At 33.9% G+C, this 16,443-nt stretch overlaps 1 protein-coding gene across 8 annotated transcripts in view; it reads right to left on the bottom strand.

Annotated features, from left to right (window-relative positions):
- The window catches only part of ERBIN (erbb2 interacting protein), a 133,578-nt gene that overhangs the window by 42,978 nt on the left and 74,157 nt on the right, over positions 1-16,443 (bottom strand). For all 8 annotated transcript variants that reach the window (XM_047833840.1, XM_047833919.1, XM_047834082.1 and 5 more), the window contains exons 8-14: positions 13,862-13,925; positions 10,526-10,600; positions 9,563-9,707; positions 8,239-8,311; positions 7,788-7,917; positions 7,382-7,497; positions 5,203-5,272 (exon numbers count right to left, since the gene is read on the bottom strand). In XM_047833840.1, the coding sequence (XP_047689796.1) occupies positions 5,203-5,272; positions 7,382-7,497; positions 7,788-7,917; positions 8,239-8,311; positions 9,563-9,707; positions 10,526-10,600; positions 13,862-13,925 (673 nt within the window). The remainder of the gene's footprint in view (positions 1-5,202; positions 5,273-7,381; positions 7,498-7,787; positions 7,918-8,238; positions 8,312-9,562; positions 9,708-10,525; positions 10,601-13,861; positions 13,926-16,443) is intronic.

The raw sequence follows: 16,443 nt of genomic DNA, 5'->3' as shown, positions 1-16,443 counted from the left end.
CTCGCAACAACCTATACAAATGCTTAAAGAATTCCTTCTTATATGCCTCTAGCTACCAATTTCTTTATGTTCCACCCCTCTCCTTTCTTATCCAACCTTTTTAAAAGCTTAATCAACTATTGTATGGTGCAATTTTCTCATTTACTTATTCTTTAAATTGTGTCAATCAGGTTTTTGATGTACACCTCTAAAATTACATTAGCTATAGTCAAAATAAGTTGGCATGTTATACCCAACTTGCATATTTTCCAGACTTCATTTGAATTGACACCTCAATAGCATTTATCCCCTTACAGCTTCTTCCCTTAAGCTATCTGCTTCATCCTTAACTTGAACCCACTATCATATAGTTTTTCTTCTACCTCTACGGCCACTCTAAGCTTATTAATCCATCTGCCACTTAAATGTTAGTATTGCTTGGGATTCATCCATCCTGAACATTTAAATAAATAAATTCACAGAATTTATTCTATGTGGATAAAAAAAGTCCCGCACTTATGGTCTGTCTTTCTCACTCTCAAAAATAAAATAAACATTAAAAATATTTATTCTTTTTTTAAATGTTTATTTTATTTTTGAGGAAGAGAGAGACAGAGTGTGAGCCAGGGGAGTGGACAGACAGAGAGGGAGACACAGAATCTGAAGCAGGCTCCAGGCTCTGAGCTGTCAGCACAGAGCCCGATGCGGGGCTCAAACTCACAAACCGTGAGATCATGACCTGAGCCAAAGTCATATGCTTAACCGACAGAACCACCCAGGCGCCCCTAAAAAAATTTTTTAAAGAAACAAACAAAATCTATAATGATCCTGGGAAAAAGGAAATCATGCCTTCAGGAGCAATTCTGAGAAATCCCAGGAGGTTAGAAATTAAAAGAATGGGGAAACCAACAGCAGAGAAACGACAGTCTAAAACAGTCAAGACGGCAGGGGGAAGAAGGGGGGCAGAGAATCATGGCCACTAGAACTGTCCTCAACATGCCTATCCAAAAAATAAACATGCCTGATTGGAACTTAATATCCTCCCATAAACATTTTTCTTTCTGTTGCAGTTCCTCATCTTGGTAATTTTATCGATTTCCATCTTGTCACTTCAGCCACATCTGAAGCTCATCTTTGCTGTTACTGCCTTTCTTCTCACACACATGCATTTTTCACATACTCCATTGATGTGACCTTTTAAGTTATGCCCTAAATATACCAGCTCTTCTTTGGCCCTACTGTCATTATCTTACTTCAAGCCAACATTTTCTATTGCCTTGAGTATGGCAATAGAAACGCCCTCCAACCAGTCTCTCCTGCCTTCACACTTGTCACCACCATTCCTAGTTAAATCCACCTTTCACAACGCAGCCCAAAAAACATTCCAAAATATCAATCTGATCTTACTACTTGCTTGTTCATATGTTATAATGGTTCACCATCAACTACAGTAGGGTTGACATGTATCACAGGATCACTTCTTCCTCTTAAACTGATGGTATATATGAATAATTGATTAGGACTATGATGACCAAACACCCAGTTTGCCTGGGACATTCACATTTTACACATGCAGTTTTGACACAATTATTGTAAAGTCCCTTTTCGATAACATGGACAATAAATTACAGAGACACCCTAATCACGGCAATTTTCCACAGAGCCTGAATAAGACTTCCAAATCCTTAAAACAATCTTTCAGAAGTCACTCATAATTTATCAGTGTTAATATGCAAGATTAAAAAAAAACATCTATTTACCATTCTTGAAATACAATGCAAGTTCCTCTTGAAATATAATATAAAATCTTCCATGACCTGTTTATCTCTTTGGCCTCATTTGCTACTCTTCCATCCCAAAGGTTATGTTCTAGTCACAATGAACCACTTGTACAGTTACCTAGTACACTAGACTTCTTCATCAAAAAGTGCTCAGGTTTATAATATTCCTTCTAACCAGAATATTCTTCCCCTTTCTTTGTTTAAATCCTATGATTATTTTGAGAATTAGTCATTGCAGGAATCTCCTCCTCTGGAAAACCTGCCTTTACACCCCCAAGTTAAACTCTTTTTTGAACCTGAAGCCCAGTCCTACCAAGTCACATTGTATTACAGTGACCTTCTTAATAGCCTTATGTATCCCAGCTTAGTCTGCCTGGCACAAAACAGTGTTCAATAAACAGTTCTTGAATGAAAATGACAAAATGAACGAGGAAACAAATCAACTGCTCTGTTTAAGACTTCAAAGACTCATGAAAAACCATGTTATTCCATGTTCTGCAGGTGCTACATGGTCAGTGAAATATTCAAGAGCAATTTATTCTGATAATTCATAATCAGACTACTTTTACATACCTTCTCCCCTATAATTTGTACTTCCACAGCAAAATGACTACTTCATATTGTAAGGGAGGTAATATGGCTTACACAGGATGCTTCATGATTTATTACTTTACTATTCTGTCAAACTTTGAGAAAAACACAAAACCCCTCATCACTACAATTTTTATTTTTTATAAGTAATTAACAGACGGGGAACAAGGAGAAGATAATGAGAGAACATTGTAAATATGAAAAACTGTCTTAGATACCAGATAATTTCACTAAAATGAGTTGTCTAACATACCTTGCTGGTATTCATTACCTAAAATAGCGCTATTATACTAAAAAAGTCTCAAGAGTCCTCAAGACCAGGAGCCATGTCTCATTTATACTATAATAACTAACTGGCATAAGCCAGAGCCCAGCAATGTTCTGTGAATCCAGATGCAAAATTTCGTAACATTTCACACTAAATACTCAATTAAGAGGGATTAGAAATAGGAGTTCTACATATACATGAACTGACACATTTAATGATGATGAAGTAATCACCGTGTTTAAGCTGTAACAGAAACAAAGGTATCATCATTTTAGTATTTCCTACCCTAACTTGTAGAACAAGTAAATACTACAATCTGATTCTGAAGCATGGATTAACAATTTAAGGCTTTTAGTTCAGTAATGAGAGGTAAGAAAAGAGGTCTTGGTTAAGAAGTTTGCAGAATCTTGAAATATAGCCAAGTGGGTTTCTTTACTCTAGTAACATGTAAGAGTTGTTAATATAATCCAAAAGAAGGATATAACACAGTCTCCTGAGCAAATTCAACTATGGAACTTAAGAATATCTTATGAGACTCATGTATCCAAACCTTGGGAAAATAAACAGATTATTATAAGGTATTGCTCAAAGTCAAATGCTAAGCATCAATTTATTAAAAAGGTACTCTGCCTTGCTAAAGCAAAGCAAAACAAAACAAAACAAAACAAAACAAAACAGTAAGACATAGCTGAGAATAGATACGGAAAAAAGATTTCCTCATACTTACAGATAGTAAGTTAACCCTTATTTTGTTTAGGACCTACAATCTATTATTTTGGTGACATTATACAGGAGATTTCTTATCATTTAAAGTACAACGTTTCTAACAATCTACACTGCGAATCCTAAGACATTTCAAATTAAACTCAAAATACATTTTTCCAATGTTTTTCACAGGTGAATTATAGCTACTATTTGCAAGGATAAAATGCTCACATTTAATTCTAAAACCAAGGCAAATACAGAGAGATACATCCATCAACTGTCCAAATGGGAACTGAGCCACAGTACTAGGGTAAATCCACAGTCATGACCTTCCTGCCTCCCATGCATTATATACACTTAAATTAGTATTTCATCCCCACTATTCTGCTAAAACTATGTACTCTTCTCAAGGTTAGTAACTACTTCTGACTTGACAAACCTCGTGGTCAATTACAAGTCCTCATCTACGGGACCCACCAGCAACAATCTGTCGCAGTTGATCTTCCTTCAGATGGCTCTCTAGATAACACCCCCTCCTGATTGGCTGGTTCTTCTTATTCTCCTTTTGGGGCCCCTCTCATTCCTGAGCTCAATCTTTGACCTTTTCTTCTCCATCCTCTCTCCCTAGTAATTTCATGCACTTCCATGGTGTTAAATCCTCCTTTTGTACAATGTTGACTCCCATATTTTATCTCTAGCCAGTATACTTGACAGTCAACTACTGGCCTGATGTTCCTACATTCCTTTTCATCGTCTCCACTCAATAGTTGAAGCCCAGCAATACCTTCTTCTAAACTACTACAAAAGCCTCTTTATTGAACTTTCTCCTTGCAATATAGAATATTCCACTCTCACCCTAAGCACCCACAGACTGTTTCTCACATAAGTGTCAAAATAATCTTTTAAAAATGTACATCACATCTTGCCATTCCCTAGCATGAAATACTTCAGCAGATTTCTATCTAAGTCAGAGTAAAACCCCAATTCATTAGCATGGCCTACAAGGTCATATGTGATCTACAGTGCCAGTTTTCCTATCTGATCTAATCTTACTCAATTCTCTTCCTTACTCACTTTATTCCAGCCCTGAGTGCTTTATCTATTTCTCAGTTACACCAAGCTCATTCGAATATTAGGACTTGCACTCCTAAAATTATTTAAATGCACCTCTTCTACCAACTCACTGTCCCAGTCTATGTATGGTTCACTCCTAATTTCATGTGCCTGTCTGCTCTACTGGTCCTCTTCCTCAGAGAGATACACTTCCTAAATCATCCTATTTAAAATAGGATGTTTACTCTTGCCCTGCTACTTTTCTAATGTCTCAGGTTCTGTTTTTCTTTGTAGCTCTGACATACTATTACATAATTACTTGTTTCTACCTCCCTTGAAAATGTAAGCTCAATGAGAATATAAAAATATTCTATTTGCTTCATCAATGTATCTCAAGTTCCCAGAGCAGTTCATGGACTATTGTAACCCTTCAAAAAATGTTTATCTATCCAAGTCCAGGAAATAACTTTTAATTCCTTAGAAACACTTCTTTAAGGTGTGTGAAACTTCATTATCAAATCTCTACACGTATACTCAAGAGGATCACTATAAAACCTTCAAAAAGTGAGAGAGTATTGAATCTGATTTCTTAATTTATCTTTTTACAGATTCAGGAGAAATTAGACAGTCCAACAGGATTTACTGTTTTCAATCTACACAAATTGCACATAAATTATCTGTATCTAAATATTTTCATTTTTCCTTACATACATTTTAAAATGTGTACCAGAGTATAACTGCTCTTAAATGAGCCTACATAAATTATTATGCATAATCATATAACACAATTGGAATTGCAGTAACATACAAACTCAGAATGCCTACCTGATTATCTGAGAGCCACATAGCAGTCAACTGCTGAAGTTTTGTAAAGCTAAAGGGCAAATTCTTTAATCTGTGAATACAAAAAATACAAACAAAAGTAAAATAATAAATGTTAAAATATAAGAGCAAAATCTAATGGTCTTCTAAACAATTTTATATTATTGAATATGAAAACAGAAAAATATTTAATTTAGTAGAGAAGCCAATATAGGTCTTTGACATAAGTTATAAGACAAAATATTATTTTATAAGAATTCATTTAAAAATATAATTCTTCAATCAATTCAGCAAGGGGAAAAATGAATAATTTAATAATCTCAAAAAAATTATCTGCTAAGAAAAAATGTGAACTATCCCTACTTTAATGTTAAAAAAAAATTTTTTTTTTCAACGTTTATTTATTTTTGGGACAGAGAGAGACAGAGCATGAACGGGGGAGGGGCAGAGAGAGAGGGAGACACAGAATCGGAAACAGGCTCCAGGCTCTGAGCCATCAGCCCAGAGCCCGACGCGGGGCTCGAACTCACAGACCGCGAGATCGTGACCTGGCTGAAGTCGGACGCTTAACCGACTGCGCCACCCAGGCGCCCCATATCCCTACTTTAATGTAAAGACAAGAACACATTAGGCAATGTCTCATAAAATTGCTCTGGATATTTTATTTATATTTAAAAGAACAAATTATTATAGGAAGCCTTAGTGATAGTCTGTTAATTAAAAAAAAAAAAGCACTGTTCTGGGTTTCATTATGCGCCAAAACTTTCATATTCCAAAGACTATTTAAACACTGTAATGAGTAAAAAACAAAGTAATATGAAGAACTCATTAAAATGCCAAATTAAAATAGCACCCTATTTAAAACAGAGTATCTATTTAAACCTTCTATCTTATTATGCCTATCTGCTCTGCTATGCCTATCTTCCAAGGCAATTTGCTGGAACCTATAGCTCTAGCTTTGGGGTACAAAGTATAGGCAGAAATCAGGAATGATTTTTTTTTTTTTTACTTTTTTTTTAATGTTTATTTATTTTTGAAACAGAGAGAGACAGACCATGAACGTGGGAGGGTCAGAGAGAGAGGGAGACACAGAATCTGAAGCAGGCTCCAGGCTCTGAGCTGGCAGCACAGAGCCCGACGCGAGGCTGGAACTCACGGACCGTGAGATCATGACCTGAGCCGAAGTCGGACGCTTAACCGACTGAGCCACCCAGGCGCCCCTGATTTTTTTTTTTTTAAAAAGCAGTGGTTATTCTTAAATAAAATGGAACAGTCTGAAAATGCTAATTAGTCAGAAAACTGGGCTTATATTAAAGTTCTACTTTACAAGCTAAGTGAGTCATCTTAAATTCAAGTTTTAATTTTCTTCTCATAAAATGACAGTATGTATCGTACTATTTCACAGTGTTGTTTTGAATGCTTCATAAGATACTATGAAAGCAAAATGTAAAACCCCTCTACAACCATTCTTTTATCATTATTAGGACCTTTGCTTCAAGAAAAATTACAGACAATCTGTTCTTAACTTAAAAATTATTCCAATTTAGCAGCTCTAGTGATCTATTTACTCTACACTGTGTTTCCCGAGCTATGTGAATAGGTGCCTAATCACATCTCTGCTCAGAAAAGCACAGGAAGCAGATCAGATTAAAAGTTGTGCCATTCAGCAGCAGTATTAAGGTAAAGATCTGACTTTAGGGATAAAAAAGGTGACGGTAAGAGGGGCGCCTAGGTGGCTCAGTCAGTTGAGTGTCCAACTTTGGCTCAGGTCATGGTCTCACAGTTTGTGGGTTCAAGCCCCAATCAGGCTCTGTGCTGACAGCTCAGAGCCTGGGGCTGTTTTGGATTCGGTGTCTCCCTCTCTCTGCCCCTACCCTGCTCACGCTCTGTCTCTCTCTCTCAAAAATAAACATTAAAAACAAAAATTTTTTAAAAGGTGACTATAAGGAAAGATGTAGAGCTAAAGTTGCAAGTTATATGGCTGAAGTTGACACAAAATGGACTGCAACAAATAACCACAGTATAAAACCACAGGTAAAATTAGGTCATTCTTTCAAATGAAAATTCTATTTAAAAACCAAAAAGAAGTTGAAAAGAAAAACATGCATTTGATTTTCTATCATATAATGAAACTTTAATTTCATCCATTCAGTGTCTTCTATAAACCAACAGCATTACAAACCTATTGTCACTTAAATTGATGACTTTTAATTTTTGCATATCACCCATTTCCTCTGGAAGTGTCTCAAGTTTATTGGAATGGAGAAATAGCACAGTTATATTTTTCCAGCTTCCAATCTGAAAGAGAAACATAAAATTGGGGATCAAAATTCTGGCCTACTGCTTAATAGACATAGGTAAAATACAATTTTCCAACATTTTTCTCATTTATAAAAGGAATCATATTTTTATTTATTAATTTTCATGTATAAAGTTGGTATCTCTGTAAAACAGTATAGCTAATTATTATTCAGAAATTAAATAACTTAGTTACATAATTATTTCTGAAAGAAAACAGAAAAAAACCCACTGGATAGCCATAATAAATAATATGAAAAAAAATTCAAGGCAAATTTAAAATATTGTACCTCTGGGGGTAACTGTTGTAAATAATTATGATCTGCAGCAAAGGTTCTTATATTAGTAAGCTGTCCAACAGATGAAGGCAAAGCTTCAACTTCATTGAAGCTACAATCCAGTTCTTCTATTGATGCTAACCTTTAGTTAAAATAAATGACATACATTATTTTTTAAAAGTTTCCTATATATAATCCAAAACTTTAGAATCTTGACTTTAACAAATCTAGCAAAACTCTATCTCCACTAAACTTATTAAAATAGGTCTATCTTTGCTTTAAATCTATCCAACCTATAACCAATTACTTATTTAAATGCTTATGGAATCTCCCTTAGATGCTACTTTTGCATTTATCTGAAAATATATATGGCTGAATGAAACATATATATGATATACATATAAACATAAATATATAAAGCTGAATGAAAGCCAAGTCTTCTAGTGATTCAGAAAAATCTTACCCTCCTATAGAGTCTGGCAGATACATTAACTGATTTTCATCTATTTTTAGAGTTGTTACATTCTTCAATGAACCTATTTGAGGGAAGAAATAATATTCAATTTTCCAGCTGGAACTAGAAGCAAGTCAATCAACAGTTAATGTGAGTATATATTACATTTGACAGGAATCATGTAGAACTTTCTTAGTCAACTTATCTAAAAAAGAAATCAACCTAATCTCATCTCCTCACTCCTCATCTCATAACTCTGTACTCCCTTACCCTATATTTTCAATTTTCACCTATATACCACCTTTTAACATTAGTGTGTATTTATTTTACTCCCGCTAAAATGTAAGCTTCATAAGTGTAAGGACTTCTGTCTGTTTGTTCACAGTTGTAGCCCTGCTCCTTAAAACAATGGCATGGCACAAGTGAGTACAAACAAAAAGGAAATAGTAAGTGTATAACAAACTATTCTGTGTACTCTAAATACTAAAACAATAAAAATTGAGTGTGGAATTAAAAGTGGCGAATAAATCATAGCAGAATTTGCAAAATGTAACATAAGCCAAAACAACTACATAACCTGATAAATATATATAAATATTTTTTGGTTCCTATGTTTAAACATCATGAAGATGGCAAGGTTTACGTTTTTGGTTCTTTAAACTAATTCAATTTCCTTGAAGCATCATCAGACTACAAGCAACTACACATATGTAGGCTCTCATAGGATTTGCTAAACTGTTTTGTTTTTTCATCTGTGAGCCTAAAATGAAGGAAGACTAAAAAAAAGTTACTAGATGAGGGCTATGATTAGAAGTTAAACAAAGTTTCGATAACTTAACCTCTTTTTAAAGAATTTAAATTTTATTAGAGTGATAAAAATGACATTTCCGTAAAGAAAAATGCAGTAAATGTCAACTAAGAAGTAAAATGTGTAAGTGATCACATGAAGAAAAAATTCATATAAGATTCGTGACTGGCAGTATAAGAAAATTAGCTCACAACGAGGGTCCCTGGGTGGCTCACAGTTGGTTGAGCATGTGACTCTTGATTTTGGCTCAGGTCATGATCTCACATTTTGTGAGTTTTGAGCCCCACATCCGGCTCTGCGCTGACAGTATGGAGCCTGTTTGGGATTCTCTTCCTGCCCCTCCCACATGAGCTCTATCTCTTTCAAAAAACTAAATAAATAAATAAACCTAAAAAAAATAAAAACTAGCTCATCACAAATGAAATTTGATATATGAAAACTTTGAGTCAAGCAATGACAAAAAGGGAATTTCTGAAAGTTCACATTAGTAAAAACTAATTATATGAATTAGAAAGCAATACAAACCAATAGTCTCAGGCAGTTGTTGAAGTGAATTGCTTGATAACAGGAGGTCCTGAAGGTTTTCACATGCTGAAATTCCTTCTTCAATCATTTCAATATTATTCTTAGAAACATCCAAATATGTGAGCTGTTTCAAACTACCAATAAACTAGAAGTAAAAAATGGGAAATCTAATGACTCTATTAAGCTTATTTATGCCAAGTTTAGGTAATAAACTCAATACCAAGTTATAATTCATTACTACACATTTATATGAGAGAAAAGATTCAATTTTTTAGCAAATGCCATGAGTAGGGGTGCCTGGGTGGCTCAGTCAGTTAAACATCTGACTCTTGATTTCAGCTCAGGTCATGATCTCTACAGTCTGTGAGATTGAGACCCATGTCTGGCTCTGTGCTGACAGCGCAGAGCCTCCTTGGGATTTTCTCTCTCCCTTTCTCTCTGTTCCTCCTCTGCTCACACGCTCTGTCTCTCAAAATAAATGAACAAATTTTTTAAAAATGCCATAAGTAAAGTATTCAGTAATAAAGCTAGAGCTCCTGCTAAGAGCCTAAGCAGAGTGACAATGGGCTTATACTTTTCTTTGGGAACTCAGCTGTCACCACTGACTAGGGCGATAGGACATATAGGCAATCTCATGTTCTTCAGGTATGGGAATAAGCAAAACGTCAGCTGATAAGACACAAACTATGTGGAAAATACCCTACTTAACAATTCTCTGGACAAAATGATTTAGGATATAAACTCAATTGCAACCACAGAGAAGGATACAGTCGAGGATATTAAAAAGCGATTATATTATAAAAGTTTACTATGGGAAGTTTCTGATTTTAATCAAGGATGTATTAATAGTAAAAAAAAAAAGTAATTTAGTTCAATTTAATAGTAATCTGAAAATGTACAATTCATAAAACTGCAAAGGACAGATAGCAATAAAAGAATCCATTTAAAGTTTGATATACATACCCCTGGGATAAAAGTCAGTCTATTACCATCCATCCAAAATTCTTTCAATCCACTTAGTTGCTCAAGTACTTCAGGCTGTTTGGATAAGAAGGGGGCGAAGAGGTTCAATACTTTACTTGAAAGTTTTTATTTGGCAAAAGAAGCTCTAGGGAACTTCTAATGATGACTTCTACTTTAAAACATTAAATAAATAACTGGGGGGTGGGAAGCAAAGCCAAGATTCGAGACTTTCCACTACATAACAGTTATTACAGTGATATTACTAAAAAAGAACTCAAAGATAGGCATTCCAGAAGAGTAGAATACATAAAACTCATTTAAGCCTTTGATTACACAACAGGCTTGAGTATTTATAAAATTAATAAAGAAATAAAAATAAGACCCATTGCTTTTAAGAGTATGATAAAAAGATACTCTTAATTATTATCTGTAAAAAGATTTAGCCTTTTATGAAAACCACAAAGATACTCCCTGATGACTAAGAGAGAGGAAAATAAAGAAAAAAAAAATCTTAAATGTCCAATAAAAAAGGAAAGGTAAGCAAACCAAGGCATAATCACATGGCACACATATTCTGTTATTTTGAACTTCCAGCAATTACAAAGTGAAATATCGTTTGTAGTATGTGGTTAACAACCAAAAAATTAATGAGAGGGTTGCAGTGGACCTTCTTGGTATTGAGACAAAACTTGATCTTGGGCATTTTGTCCTTGCAGGCTCTGTTGAATGCATTCTTCAAAGGTATTTCTGTCACCACACAAACCTGTGTCGAGTCATTAACACTGTGATGGCAGAGAGTACCATCATATCTAATCAACATGATAACACAATTAATATGTAAAAGTCATGTTGTTCAGATTCACTGCTAACGTAAAAATACAGGTAAGAATTCTAAGTGTAACTTGGATAAAAAGAAATATTCTTCTGTGCTTTATCTGTTACCATTCTAAGGGTAAGTTTTAAAAAAAATGTATAATGCTGGAGATCAAAATGTACAAAAATTAATGAATTGGAAAGTTGTTGATTCACAGAATTAATAATAATGAAGATTTTTCAAATAGTTAATGTGGAAATAGATTAATACATATAAAAATGTTAAGTTTAGTAAGTTAGGAAGCACAGTATATGTATTTTTCTCAAAAGGAGTAAAAACTTCTACCAACACACAATAAAACCCATCATAAGCCATCTTCAATTAAAATGAAAGAATATGAAAGAGTATTTCAGAAAATAAATGAAGTATCCAAAACAACCATGCTCTCCCACTGACAATGAAAGTTAACTAATAGGTGAACAAATGTATAATACAATAACCTATATGGTAATCATCAAGCTGACAATATTGAGAAATTCTTGTTTTTAAGATTATCATTTGACAAGACACATGAAAAGCCGCTCAATGCCACTCATCATCAGGGAAATACAAATCAAAACCCACAAAAAAATATCACCTCACACCTGCCAGAATGGCTAAAATCAACAAGACAAGAAACAAGTTTTGGTGAGGATGTGGAAAAAAAGGAACCCTCTTATACTGCTGGTGGGAATGCAAAGTGGTACAGCCATCGTGGAAAACCTTAAAGTATGCAGATACCTTAACAAATTAAAACTATGATTCAGCAATTTCACCACTGGGTATTTACTCAAAGAATACAAAAACACTAATTCAAAAAGATATATGTACCCCTATGTTTATGACAGCATTATTTACAATAGCCAAAATATGGAACAACCCAAGTGTCCATCGATAGACGAACGGATAAAGAAAATGTGTATACAGATACAATGGAACATGATTCAGACGTAAAAAAGAATGAGATCTTGCTATCTGCAACAACATGAATAGCTCTAGAGCATAATGCTAAGCAAAATAAGTCTGTCAGACAAAGACAAATACCACATGACTTCACTTACATGTGGAATTTAAGAAACAAATCAAATGAGCAAAGAAAAAAAAAAGAGACAAATCCAGAATCAGAATCTCAACTATAGAGAACTGATGGAAGTGGATGTGCAGATGGGTGAAACAGGTGAAAGGGATTATGAGTGGTCTTAATGAGCACTGAGCAATGTACAGAGTTGCTGAATCACACTATATGATACATCTAAAACTAATGTTAATGGTCCATGTTAATTATACTAGAATTAAAAAAAGATTGTCATTTTAAATCAACCATAATTTTAAGAAAGAAACAAACATAATGTAAAAATTTTAATGATATTTAGATCCACAAATTCCTTTCCAAAAAAATATCTAGCTTATTTTCTGAGTTCTTTTGGAGAACTAACGACAAAAATCTACTTACATACTCCTTTCCTTTCTGATTCCATATCATAGCACATTTTGCATACAAAGCAAAAACAATTCAGAAGTCTAATTGCAAACTCAAAAATTGTTTCACTCAATGTTTTTCCTTTAGCTATTCAGTAAAATTATAGAAAAATATTTTATCATTGAATAAATTTCTGACCAATAGGGAGTTAATTTTGACTTAGAAATACTTTTTTTTTTAAAGATTTTTTAATGTTTATTAATTTTTGAGAGACAGAGGGCAAGAAGAGGGAGGGGCAGAAATATTTTTTCTGATATATTCTAGGCTGATATAACTTTGTTTTTTCCTTATAATCTCTCACATTGTCTACTTAGTGTGCCTAAAAACTTTTAGTTATCTTTTCCATGGGTTTCCCTTTTTTTTTTTTCACGTTTTATTCTCACTACTATCAGCTACTTCTATCTGTTTGGTTACTCTTCCCTGTTAAGAATTTTCATATCTTTTCTCTTAAAAATATGTGTATATCTTTACCCTATTTTATACTTAAAAACGCAAAGAAATAGGGGCGTCTCAGTGGCTCAGTCAGTTAAGCGTCCGACTTCGGCTCAAGTCATGATCTCACTGTTCAGGGGTTCAATCCCCACATCGGGCTCTGTGCTGACAGCTCACAAAGCTGTCTGGAACTTGCTTCAGAGTCTGTGTCTCCCTCTCTCTCTGCCCCTCCCCACTCATACTCTGTCTGTCTGTTTCTCTCTCTCTCTCTCTCTCAAGAATAAACATTTAAAAATTTTCAAAAAAAGGGGCACCTGGGTGGCTGGCTCAGTTGGTTAAATGTCTGACTGTTGATTTTGGCTCAGGTCATAATCTCATGTTTCATGGGATTGAGCCCCATGTCAGGCTCTGCATTGACAGCATGGAGCCTGCATGAGATTCTCTCTCTTCCTCTCTCTCTCTCTCTCTCAAAAATAAACAAATAAACCAAAAAAATACGAAGAAATAAATACATTAATTTTCACATGTTCTCAAATATAAGACTTATGGATAGAGACTGGTGTGAACTTACCACTTCTGTGAATTCATTACTTCCCAAATCCAATCTTTCCAGTTGGGTCAGTCTATTCATGGTTCTATGTACAAAGGATTAATGAAGAATTAAGTATACAAAAATATCAATTACCTGGAAGCTTTCAAAATTAATGTGTTAAATGTTCTTATGTAATACCTTATGTATAGGCTTTCACATATTGAGAAAATAAAAACAATTTCTCAGAAAAGTCATCTATAATTAATTTCTAAACAAAGCAAGTTTTAAATTATTCTCTAATTTTGGCTTCTCACCAGGTTTTCATTTGTATTCATAAGTAACTGCAGTAAGTTTAAACCCTGTAGACCAGAATGTGAGTAACTGGCTTTCATTTTTTTCACAGAAAAAATTTTCATATAAGTCAACTAATAAATTAGACTGGCAGCTACATAGTTATTATTATCTTCTTTCAAGCCTTGTCATATATTTATAAACCTTCAATAGAGCTGATTCTGAAAATTAATACTCAAAATTCTAAGAACAGTAAATATGACATTTCTCCCCATATTTTCAAATTAAATTCAATACAACTCAAAATAAAATTTTATAAGAATCACAAATATGAGTAGCTGAAATTTATTTTAAATTAAAGCCAGAATACACTATTTTTAACTTCCAACTTAATATCAATATTTTTCTGAAATTCTAGAGACTTGAGAAATGTACAAGAAGTAATTCATAATAAACTAAGTTGTAGTTTTCTGTCTCCATCAAAATGGCATTTTAAAAACCTTAACTAATTAATTCAAGCACATATTTATACTCTTAAGTTAGTATTTTTAGAGAAACCTAGTATTTGACAGATTGAGGTACTACTAGCTACCCAGATAAAGAACTCTGTGTTACGATTTTTTTTGGATATGACAAAATGAAAGCAAAATACAGTTATTATCATATTATCAATATGTATTAATATGCTAGTAAGTTAAAAATTAACATCATTAAAAAGCAACAGCCTCCTTAAATCACAACACAAGAACAACAGACTATTTTTATCTTCGCTGGGAATTTAACAAATTAGAAAAAGCAAAATAAAATTCACTTAAAACATTTCTCTGGCTTTTTGGTGAAAAAACTAACAAACTTAAGAACACACATAAATGTAATGACACTATGTTACTGACCTAACATTAGAGGACGCAAATTTTCCCCAGCCCTTCCATTTTAAATGTGCCATTCTATCAACATTCCTTTAATTTAAATTATTTCACACCAGATTTTCTCAAAGCTGCTTTATTTAACATAGATTTATTAAGGGCCTAGTCTCGGGTACTATAAATACTATAATTCTACTTCCCTTACTCAGATCTTTGTCCAGAAAATCTCTAAGTCAGTTCTAGTTTGCTTTGTAACAAAGCAAAAAGGTGTATCCAGGATCCTTCTGAAGAAAGATTAGATGCTATGATATTAAACTCTTAGGTCCGTAATATCACACTAGGTAAACATTTGAGAAAAGTAGAGAGGTCTTTGAGGAAGGAGGTGAAGACTGAAACAAAACAATCTTATTTTTCTTAATTCAGTATTCTTAAAATGACAAAAGAACACAGCAAATCCACACACAGCAGTTAAACACTACATCAACAGGGTAAGTAATACAAGAGTACAAAAAAGAAAAGTAGCGCACTGGAAAAACTCAATTACGAATGATAGCTTTAGAAAGTGAGGTTTTAAAAGTGATTTACAAAAACGGGAACAACACATGCACATAATTAAGAAGGAAATATAGGGGTGCTGGGGTGGCTTAGTCGGTTAAGCGTCTGATCTGACTCTTCCTGATTTCAGCTCAGGTCTCGATCTCACCGTATGTGAGATCAAGCCCCATGTCTGGGTCTGCACTTGGAGGTGGAGCCTGTTTAAGATTCTCTTTCTTTCTCAAAACAAGGAAATATAGTGTAAAATCCTAGAAGCATCTCCATCTCAACTTGCATTATTGGCAACTTTGATCCTACTTAGACACCTCAAAAGTCTATCTAAGACAAAATTTTATGTTTTCACTTTCAAGTCTTTTCATTTAAGATCCAGCTTCTTTCTTCAAGGATAAACTAAAAACAATACCCCTCAAATTTCTTCCTGTGTACTTCTAAAAATTCCTTTGTATGTGACTCCCTTTTACCATTTCTTCTCATGTCACAGAGGAAAAATGCCCATCTTTTGTGTGCTTGGTCCCATGCCCTCCAGTATGAAGATGATATTAAATTTCACTTAGCTACATATCTAAAACAGCTTTTCCATGCACTAATCTTTGATTATAAGAAGGTTCATTCACATAAACGTGAATGCATACTACTTTTGTAACATGCAAAAACTACAGTCTGTTTATAGTTTATGAGGTCTCAAAAGTGTTAATCATGAGTCTTAAGAAGAAAGTAGGTAAGAATTGTATTTTAAAATACATTAGACAGAGCTCAATTTCAAGTTAAATAGGGCGATAAAATAATGAGTTAAAAGTATGATATCAGATAAACCATATTAATTGTAAGCTTAGCTAGTTGAGTAAACAATTTACATCTTTGTTTTCAAGTTTTATTTATTTTTGAGAGACAGAAAAAGGACGGAGGAGG

This window comes from Prionailurus viverrinus, chromosome A1 (genome assembly GCF_022837055.1).
Source record: "Prionailurus viverrinus isolate Anna chromosome A1, UM_Priviv_1.0, whole genome shotgun sequence".
NCBI classification, from domain to species: domain Eukaryota; kingdom Metazoa; phylum Chordata; class Mammalia; order Carnivora; family Felidae; genus Prionailurus; species Prionailurus viverrinus.
The sequence above is the reverse complement of the archived record's forward strand: the minus strand, read 5'-3'. Positions and strand labels throughout refer to the sequence as shown.